The sequence below is a fragment of the Echinops telfairi genome, unplaced genomic scaffold, assembly GCF_000313985.2.
Source record: "Echinops telfairi isolate 266 unplaced genomic scaffold, ASM31398v2 ScPeMD7_22;HRSCAF=79, whole genome shotgun sequence".
NCBI classification, from domain to species: domain Eukaryota; kingdom Metazoa; phylum Chordata; class Mammalia; order Afrosoricida; family Tenrecidae; genus Echinops; species Echinops telfairi.
In genome coordinates, this window is record NW_022103919.1 from 5,807,371 (window position 1) to 5,818,144 (window position 10,774).

General features: G+C 53.1%; 1 protein-coding gene across 1 annotated transcript in view; it reads left to right on the forward strand.

The window, feature by feature from the left end:
- PRDM12 (PR/SET domain 12) overlaps positions 1-10,774 on the forward strand; it is a 14,621-nt gene that overhangs the window by 2,393 nt on the left and 1,454 nt on the right. Inside the window, exons 2-4 of the mRNA XM_030885127.1 lie at positions 1-23; positions 1,208-1,363; positions 9,313-9,424. The exon at positions 1-23 is cut by the window's left edge and continues 228 nt beyond it. Coding sequence (XP_030740987.1) covers positions 1-23; positions 1,208-1,363; positions 9,313-9,424 — 291 coding nt within the window. The remainder of the gene's footprint in view (positions 24-1,207; positions 1,364-9,312; positions 9,425-10,774) is intronic.

A 10,774-nucleotide genomic window follows, 5' to 3' on the forward strand; every position in this document is an offset into this window, starting at 1 on the left:
AGAACAACAATCTCATGTGGGAGGTACGTGCCCGCTGGGGGAGAGGGCCGTGCGAACCAGCCGCCGCAAACAGGGCCACCGGCCACCGCTGGGACACGTAGATTTCGGCCGGCCACGTAGATTTCCCCGGGAGCCGGAGCGGCAGGCGCTACCGGTGGGAGGCCGGACACTCAGGCTCTGTATCACCGCCCAAGCCCTGGAGTTCACCCCACATAGAGGCTCCCCCCTCCCCCAAACCTGGTGCTTTGGGATAACGTTACCCCATGCCACTTAAACCTAACACAAATCTGGGCCTGGACAATAGTCCTGTTCAGAAAAATCTGGCCGCCTTCCTTCAGCAGGACGACTGTTGGCTCCACTTCACAGTCAGGCACGCTGAGACTCTGAAAGGCAGGTTTCCCTGCTGTGAGCTGGCACCCCCTGGCACCCAGCAGCCCGCATTCATCCATGCCTCCCCTGGACTCTCCCTAATTGGATCCCATCTCCTTATTCTCCATAGCCCCCTCCCCTGCTTAGAGTCTCCCATCAGAGTCCCCACCTGGTTGACCCCCCAGGTGAGGTCCAGGAAAGGAACCTTGCAGCTGGTTAGGGGAGCAGGAGAATAGAAACAGGGCCAGACAGCCCAGAGGCTTCTTTCTCTTCCGTAGGAAGTCTGGGGCCAGTGGTTGCCTTCTCTTGGCTGTTCTTGGGTCAGGAAGTTGGGGTGTGGTGTTGCCTCTGCATGCCCCTGGCAGCTCCGACAAAAGGGGTGATGGTTGGGCCAGGAGAAGACTGGGCCTGTTTCCTTTGCCACGTTCTCAGGTGCCCTCTGAGGTTCTAGCCAGTTCTCCCCCTGCTCTGATTCTGGAAACTTACCCCCCTGGGGTGGGGGTAGTGTGGAGAAGTAGCTGGAGGCCACTTAATCTGGCCAGGGGTCCTTTGGAGGCCCATTTCTGTATTGGGGAGGACACCGCCCCAGAAATACATCATGGTCAGCTTGTGGGGCTCTCCGGACAGGATGGATTCAGACAAGTACCCTCTCCTCTGTGAGTCCCCTCCCCCAGCTAGTAAACAGAGTGGATACTAGTTGTATTCACTTCCTGGGGTTGTTTTGAGGCTGGAGAGAGGGTGAGTAAGGATGCACCCTGCATGGGGCTGGGCCTGGACCATGGGCAGCGCATGTGGACCCAGCCCTGCCTCACCTGGTCCCCATTCTACCTGCACCCAGGTGTTCAATGAGGACGGCACGGTGCGCTACTTCATTGATGCCAGCCAGGAGGACCACCGAAGCTGGATGACTTACATCAAGTGTGCCCGCAATGAACAGGAACAGAACCTGGAGGTGGTCCAGATCGGCACTAGCATCTTCTACAAGGCCATCGAGGTGAGTGCCTGGCGCCTTCAGGTGGGGACTGTGTGTGTGTGTGTCCACATGTGGATATAGAAATGAGAAATCCAAAGGCCTTGATTCTGTGGGCCCTGCCCACACTGGCCTCAGGGCTTCCTAGACTCCGGCCCCTGGAGGAAGCTCCCGGTTGGTGATCGGAAAGGATGTAATTTTTGCTATTACGAGAGTGTGAGTCACGGGCCTCAATGATGAGGTCCCTGAATATCTGCCGAGGGTGATACAAGTTTCAAAGGTCACAGAGCACCGGAGGCTGGGGTGCAGGAAGGCAACCCAGGGAGTGCATTTGGGTGGATGGGGTTGGGGTTGGGGGAGAGAGAGAGAACATTCTCCCTTCTGCACCCATGACATTGAGGTAACGACATGGTCACAATCTTCCTTCCCTGTGCCAAATGTCTTCTAATAGGATAACTAATCTGATAGTTTAGGAGAGGGAGAGACAGACAGAGAGACACACACAGATAGATAGAGCTCTGCAGAGAACTTGGCGGTGATCTGCTGTTTACAGACAGGGCAACTGGGTCTCACTTAGCAGCTGGACGACTGACGGGCTTTTCCAGAGCACCCAGGAGAGGCTTAGTGCTCACATCTGTGAGCCTCCTCAGTGAGAGAAAGGCTGAGGGCCGGCCCCTTCCTACTGAGAAGTGGACCTGAGCATTCAGACAAACCCGGCTTCAACGATGGGCAGAGGCAAGGTGGGATGGAGAAGGGGGAAATGCCGGGGCAGAGGCAAAAAAAGTAGGTGCCTGACGACCAGTTGCCCTGACCTCTCCAGTTGGGGAATTGTGTTGGGAGGTCTGCTCCCACCACTCCCTCTGGTCCTTGGGCTGTCCACACAGAAGGGCCCTGCTCCATGCAGTGAGCCTGCGGGAGCTGTGAGGTGGCCTAGAGGAGCGCCCGCAGGGCCCGAGGAGGGATTTCCTTCATCCGTGGCCTTTTCTCCCCGGAATGCAGAGTCTCGGGCTCTTTCTATGGCACCACAGAGCCTAGGGCGGAGGCTCACCCTGCCCCTGGACTTAGGTTTATTCCTGAACGACCAGACCACAGGGAATGTCCCTAGGATGGTGGTGGATAGGGCTTTGTCTGAGCCCTGGTGCGGCCGGGGAGCAGGGGGGCAGTCTCGCGTGGTACTGGGGGGCAGGCAGGAACGGAGGGTAAGGAAAAGGCAAGGGAGCCGAGAAGCGAGATGCGAGACAGTGTGAAGCTAGGAATGAGTGTGACCCCGGCCCAGGGCAAGGATGGCTTCTGTGGCCAGCTGACCAGGCCACCACTCTAGGGCATCAAGGGTTCATCACCACCAGATAGCTTAGAAATGGCAACAAGTGCACCTGAACCCCGCATCGTAATCCTTATCCCCCACTTCACACACACACACACATTTGAGCAATCCTTCAAGCCATCCTAACACAGATGAGATGGGGGACACATGCTCAGGCCACATACCTCTCGCTCACACACACACACACACACACACACACACACACACACACACACACCGAGGAGATAGACTCAGAATGCCTACATCCTTTTGACAAGAGAGCTCCAACTGGGCAAAGGAGAGTGCTTGGACCTCAGTTCACCGCGCAGGTCACACCAACCAAAAGCCGATGAGGAAGCGATAGACCTTTCTACGGAAGCTCACAGATTATCTCCAAGGAGGGTCTGACTGGGTAAGATTCACAAATGAAAAAAAAAGCTTGCATATTTGATCAGAAATAAAGGTGACAGAAGAAAATCAGTAACAACTCTATGTGAAATATGCGGTGGCATACATATTTCTAGATATGTACATTTATTTCCTGATGTATAAAATATGCATGTGTCTATAACATCACCAATCTGGCTATGAATGCTTTGATAGAATTAGTAGACCTACCCCAAAGGACCACATGCCAATGTTGGCATGTGAGATCAGGCACCACAAACTAGCGCCCTTTTTTCTTGTAATAAACCGAGTTGGACGCATTTTTCTTGGTGGCAGTGTTATCAGATCTACCTGCATCTGCCAGGGTGCTGGAGTTCACATACCAGACAAACTGTGTGTCTAGTGTGTGTGGCCACCCGTGTGGCCAGGCCAAGGCTCAGAGCTCAGGCCACCCATCTGAGCACCACCAGAAGACACCGCTGCTCCCCTAGACAGCTCTCTAGATGGCTGTGGACTAAATCAGCCATTTTCTGTGTGTGTGTGTGTGTGTGTGTGTGTGTGTGTGTGCCTCTGTAAGCGTGTGCATGCACATGAGTATGTATGTATGTGTGTGGGGGGTGAAGCAAGGAGAGGGACTATTCAGTGATCTGTCTTCTTAGACTCGGGACTGTTATTTATATTTCATAACCATCACCTATTACTTGCTAAAAGTTGGGAACCCATCCATTACTGTCCAGGCGATTCTGACTCACGGGGACCCCATAGGACAGAGTGGATTGCCCCCGCAGGGTCTCTGAGACTGTAAATCTCTGTGAGGAACAGATGGGGTTGGAACCGGTGCTCCCGCCTTGCAGTTAGCGGCTTGACCTACCGTGTCACCAGGGCTCCTGAAAAGGGAGAAGGCACATCTTTCTTCCAGAGGCAGCATATTCTATTGATGCACTAAAAGATGTCCACAAATACAAAAGAGCAGCGCTCCCAGAGAGACAAAGGTAATGTCCTTCTGTGGAGATTCTCCAGGCAGGCTCTGCAGCAGGCTGAGTCTATTGAGGCTCGGTCCCAGGTGCTGAAAACGTCCTTTGCAAAGAGTGCTCAGCCCGATGATGGCTGGCACTTAATAAATGGATGCAGAAGGCTGAATGACTAAGAGTCTTTCTGCAGGTGATTGGGGGCTGACTTGAAAGGGGAGCGCACAGGGACCCAGCTCCACCAGGATAAAGGTCTCCCCAGACCTGGTCTGACTTTTAAAAACCAGCGTGAGGAAAGGATCTAGCCAGAACGTATTCAAGCTTTGGATTTCCTAATTGGGAGGAACATTCTGAGAGATGCTCTCTTTTCGGTTCTTGGCAAGTTGCTGGGCCCTGACTGGGGATGTTGGGTTTCTTCTCTCTTGTGTTACCTTCCTTCCTATACTCTCCTCGGACCTGGTGTATCGGTGGGTTACCACTGAGGCTCCCTGGTTATAAATAATAAGCAACATTAATATTGTGGAGCATGTACCGGCTGCCACACACCAGGCTAAGAACCTTGGCTTCTTTTTTTTTAAACAAGAGAACCGCCTCGGCCCCGCTAGGTACTTTCTGTGAGGGTCCCCAAGGGCCTGACGAGGAAACCACGGTGGAAGGAGAGCCATTGTTGAACTGTGATTGGAACGCAGGCCTCTCTGACCCCAGAGCCGGAGCGCTTGAGCACCTCGCCATGTGGCCTCCCTTGCCAATATCTATTTGTTGGAGCTCTATTAATTGCTATGTCAGGACATCTGTGATACAATGGAAATTGATGTCCGCCCAGATGACGCTGAGACCCTTCTAGTCCAGGGTTGCTGTACCACTCAGGGGTGGCCTCTGGGCCCCCAGGGAGCATGTTCCACCGTGTGACATGAATTTATATTAGGAAAACAAACCAGTCTCCCTCCCCCGCTTCATTATCAATGTATAATAAAAACCCAGAAAGCAAGGCGGGACAGAACGGCTGGGCGGATGGGGAAGGCGAAGAAGCAGGAGTTGAGCCCTCGTGGTATGGATGAACCCAAGACTGGCACACTGATGTTCTCCAGAGTGCTGGTGGCATGGATAGTCAGGGGGCAGACCCGGGTCCTTTGGGAACTGCTTGGCTTCTTGTGGGTCCTGAGCACCCCCTGCTCTTGCACAAACAATACTGATGAGCCCTTGGAAAGAGCTCAGCCGGCTGGGCCTGAGTGCAGGCTGTGAAGAAAGAGTGCTTGTGAGGGGACGTGGCCTGGCTGTTGTCAGCATTTAAGCTGGTAGGACTGTGGGAGCCTCCGGATGGTAGTGCCAGGGAGAAAACTTTAGGTCATCCGGGACTTGATCACAAGTGCTGTCTGGATGTGGGGTGTCTGGAGGGAGAGACCAGGAGTCAGGGCGAGAGCCTGTCGGGGCTCTGAAAGGCTGAGGGAGGCTCCTGATCTGGGGACGGTAGTGGTCCCCAGCTCTGTGCAAGCCACCTTCTCTGATGCCGGTTCAAGAGCCCGTGCCTTCTGGCTGCCTGCGGCTAGGCGTGCTCCTCAAGTCCAATAGCTTCTTCTTCACAGATTTTTATTTTGAGAACAAACAAAAACACGTTGTTTTTAACAAAAGTAATGTGCCCTTCTCCTCCTCCTCCTTTTCCTCCTCCTCTCTTCTTCTTCAAAAGTTGGACTTATCCTACAGAAAATGAAAATCCTTCTATCCATCACACTATGGTCCATGAACTTGAAATCGGCATTTTTAAAAAAGGGCTCAGTATGGCAAAGCCTTCTGGGGAAAGATGCACGGGAAACCTGTGACAGCGGCTGGGCAGGCAGAGCAGGGGGAGGGTTACTTCTCCTTAAATGCCCTCTGACATCATTACACCTTTTTGTCCGTGTGCTTGGTCACTGTCTTCGTTTTGGAAATTAGTAAAATGTGTTTTAGTGTGCTAGAAAATTGGCTCATAAATAATGTAGCTCACTCTCATGCTAAAACAGCCACCACGGAAGCTCTTGCCTGAAAAAGAGCCTTCCAATGAGCCACTCTAAACCATAAGAGCCGGGGTGTGGGGTTCCAGATGTTCTTGACTCTGATCCCCATTCGTCATGATTACAATGATTGTGATTCAAAGCATCTCGATGCTTAGCAATCATGGTTACAAGGAAAAGGCCAAAGTTGATGTAGACATTCGACTTAGACCTCCAGTCTGGACGTCAAGGTCAAGGACAACATGCATCTTCAGTTCTGACCCTCACCTCCCATGGCTGGCCTAAGGGGGAGAAGGTTCCTCTCCCAGGGGTAGATAGAGCCTGGAATCCACCTACTGTCCCTAGAGAGTGGCTGGTGTCCTTAGGGCATTTGTGGCTCAGCCTGGGCTTTTGTTAGAAAAGCTCCAGCCAGCCTGTGACCCGTGGGAACTGTCCACCAGCGACCCACTGCCAGCTTCTCTGAGAGGTGGGGGTGTCTAGGTAAGGGGTGCCCTGGAGCAGGGAGAGACCAGAGGTCCAGACTTGAGGTATTCCCCCCAAGTTGTTATTATTATTATTTTATAACAAGTACGGCTGGGTATTAGTTGTATAAAGAGCTTCACGTGGGAGGCCCTGCTGAACCATCAAGTACTCAGAGAGGCAGGAGCCCTGCTACTGTCTTCATTTTACCATTGAGGAAACTGAGGCACAATAATAAGAGGCAGCTTGTCCAAAGCCACAAGAGACTCTGCAAGTGGGGATCCTGAGTGAACCCCGACCTGGCTGACTCCAGCCCCTGAGTCAGAACCCTCTCTGGCGCTATCCCCTGAAGGAGTGTAGTCAGACCACCACGGGGGCTAGAAGAACCCCAGGCATAAAATAGCTGCTTTCTTCTCAGAATTGAAGCCAGAGTTTGGGTCTGTGCTGGAGGTGGCTCACAATCAGTCTTAGAGTTGTGCTCCCTTTGTTAGAGGGGACAAGGTGGGGGGGGGTGTGTGTGTGAAGTGATTTGTGGAGGTCAGTCATGGTCCATCTCGACATCTTGTGCCGATATATAGCTTCCTTCACAATGGATTTCTCTTTCAGAATCTGAGGTCTAGCCTCGACTTTTCTAGGAGGTTCGCAGAAAACTCGCTAGTCTCTGCTCCCTTTCCAGCACGGGCCCCCAGCTCTGCGAGGCTCCCTCCCATTACAGCAGCCAGGACTGTGAGTGACCAGAGTCCCAGGGACATTCCCTGCCGTGTCAGATTCTGCTCTCACTGGGGGCTGAGGAAGGGCACGTGGCTGGTCCACAGTTGAGCTCCCATCCCACCATGCTGCTGGGGTGCCTTCTGCCTGCCCTCCTGCTCTCCACTGATGCCAAGCCTTGCTGTGCTCCCCTCAGGCTGGGGCTCTGGGTGAGCAGGGGGCTGGTGAGGTGCAGGAGGATGGGAGTCACTGAGGGTCTTTTTCAGAACCTCTTCCTTTCTCGCACGCCCTCCTCTCGTGACCTTTCCAGGCTGAGCGAGCGCTCTGTGCAGCTCAGACTACCTTCTTGGCTCCGGCCAGGCTGAGATTCTTGCAGAGGAGGGGAGGTGTGGTGACCAGATAGGCTTCTGAGTGTGTGTGTGTATGTGGGGTGTGTGTGTGTGTGTGTGTCTACAGTCCAGAATGGACTTAAGGGAATGGAAGCTCCTCTCAGGCCGGGAAACAGAATCCCTTGGCATCTTTTGGGCTTCAGATAAGACAGAACCTACCAGAAAAACATGGCTGCCATTTCCTGTGGGTGCCCAGTTCCCTCACACGTAGATCAGAGTGTCCCCAGGGCTGTGCTGAAGTCAGCTCTTCTGGATCCAGGTCTTAGGGTGGCAATGGGGTGTCCCCTCTCTCATTGGCTCTGCCTGGTCTTGGCCTGAAGATTCTCTTCTCAGGATGTGTAACTGACCTTCACTGGAGGCCTGACCGTTCCCCTGAAGAGTGGGGTTGATGGTCGGTCAGACTGCCTTCCCTCTGTGGTCACTTCCTACCCACAGCCTTCGTGTCTGCCCTGAGAACAGCAGAGCCCCTGTCCTGTCACTCAGAGACTTAGGACAAGGGGACACAGATTTTGAGTGCTTTCCCGTATTTCCTGAGGAGGGAGGTATTCATCAACCAGAATGCTCATTTGTTTGTTTTTTTAGCATTTCCTATATGCTAGAAGGAGCCATCATGTGCAGCAGGTTATACAAAGAGCTATGAACCACAAGGTCCATGATTCAAAGCCACCAGCCCCTCCTCAGGAGAAATATGAGGTTGTCTGTTCGCTCCCATAAGGACTGAGAGTCTTGGAGCCCCCAGAGAGCAGCTCTGGGGTCCCTCTGGGGTCCCTATGAGTCAGAATGCCGGTGATGGTAGTGGGCTTGGTGTGGCTGGATGCCTGCATGCAGAACCCTGTGATGGGTAGAAAGGAGCGTGCTCGGTATGGTGCTTTGGATGAGAGAGATTTCCAGAACATTATTAGGCAGGGTGTGTTTCCAAGTGTGCCCCAGAGTGACCCACAGCCTGCAAACAGCCGGTTCAGTCTTACACCCTGAGGGATTGCTGACTCCTGGCTCCTTCAGTAAGATGAGATGCTTTCTAGCCGCCCATCTTCTGCTATTTCCGCAGGGTGCAGGGTGCAGGGCTTTGTTGCTGTTGGCTCGGAGGTTCTGGAGTGGCTCTGGGGGACTAGGGTGGAGGTGAGGAGGCGGCCTGGGCAGGAAGAGGAGGGCCCAGCAGCAGAATGTCTGTCCCAAAGGCCTCTGAGATGATCAGGGGAAATGGGTCCTGAGGAGGCTTTCACAGGAGTCCCGGTGGTGCCAGGCAGTAAGCAGTGGGTCACTCCCCCAAACGTTGCCCTGTGAATTCACCAGCCAATAAGCAAGAGAACGATGGGGCAGTCAGCTTCAGACAGTGTAAGACATGACAAAATAATAATTTATAAATTATCAAGGGTTCGTGAGGGAGGGGGGTCAGGGAGGGAGGGGAAAAATAAGGAGCTGATGCCAAGGAGAAGGAAAATGTTTTGAGAATGATGGTAGCAACACATGTACAGATGTGCTTAACACAATGGATGGATGGATGGAGTGTGATAAGAGTTGTAAGAGTCCCTAATAAAATGATTTTAAAAAGAAAAAAAAAAGATTTATAGCCTTGGAAGTCCTCTGGGGCAGTTCTGTCCCACAGGGTCACTGGGAGTCAGAACCAACCAGGCTGGCAGCAGGTTTAGCTGGCTTGGTGGTTTTCTCAGGGCAGAGGCTGGACTCACATCTCCAAGGCAGGAGTCAGACCCCTGACTCTCACTCCTGGCTGCTGCCTCCCTGATCTCTCCTCTTGCCTTTGTCCCTGCAGATGATCCCTCCGGACCAGGAGCTGCTGGTGTGGTATGGGAACTCCCATAACACCTTCCTGGGGATCCCCGGGGTGCCTGGCCTTGAGGAGGAGCAGAAAAAGAACAAGCATGGTAGGTATTCCTCGCCAGGCCTTGATGACAAAGGGTCATGGAGGCTCTCCGGCTTTGGTGACCCTGCTCCAGCCCCTGGCCGCAGCAAACAGATGGGAACTACTGGTTAGAGGAGGTCGATTCCCCTAGAGCCTGTCATCATGATTCCTGCGTGGCTGAAAAGTCCTGCTTCCTGGCCAGATGGACTGCCCTGGGGGCAGATAGCAGGAGAGGGGGGACACCAGAGAGGTAGCAGGGCCTGGAAGGGTAGGAGGAGCAAGTGACTGGGCAGGAGAAGCTACACTGGCATGCCCGTTCCGCTGTGCAATCTTGGGAATGGCCGTGTACCTCAGGCCATTTCCCAAAGGAAGGAAAGCGGCTGGAAAAGATAACCTCTACATTCCCTTCCAGCTCTGATAACATATACATTTCACTGCAATGCCCCTGGTGCTTGGCACACCTGCTCAATAGAAACCGGATGAAGGGGAGGGGCAAAGGGGGGGAGGGGGCTCTGTCCATCTTAGCTACCATTTGCACAGGTCTGAAAGCTTGCCAAATATTAGTCACACTGCTTCTAGTTATTACATCACAGAGCCTTCACAAAAATTCTTGCGATGCTAGATTCTAGAGAGGATGAACCGGAGGCTCACCATTCCTTGCTGAGCCCTTGGCTGAGGTGCTAATGTTTTGCTAACACGATTTCTGATTCTTACAAATTTCGGCGAGGAATCTGCGGTGCAGTTCTCTGATCTTTAGTTTGCACTCAGTCAACATTTGTGAGATAGGTAGATAGATAGATAGATAGATAGATAGATAGATAGATAGATAGATAGATAGATAGATAGATGATGGATAGATGGATAGAGATATATACACAATTTGAAGGACAGCTATAATAATAGCTTCTCTTTACTGAAGTCCTCTAACACCCAGGCGTTTCCCAGGGATAGGCAAGTCATGTGACCAGCTTCTTACAGAGTAAGCCTTGCTTAGGATCATCTCCTGGAATCGCCTGTTAGGTAGAATTAGCGGCCCGTTTTACAACGGATGAGAACACTGAGGTTCAGTGGTCACCTCTCCGAGGTCAGTTATTTGGTACCAACTCTGACTGCCCCAACCAGAGCCCTTCGCTGCCCTTCCCATGCCTCCGCCAGCGCCGCGAAGCAATCCATCTATTAACCTTTCCTCAACTGGAGACAGGCTGGGTGCCAGGAGCGCAGCGTGTGTGCGTGCAGGGACAGGGCCATCTGGCTGGTGGCCATGGCTCTAACTGGGCTGCTCTCTTTCTCTCTCTCTCTTTCCTCGTCTGCCCCCCTCTCCCGGTCCTGCCCCGGCCTCCCCGATCCCCTCGGGCCCGGCCCGCGCGCCCAG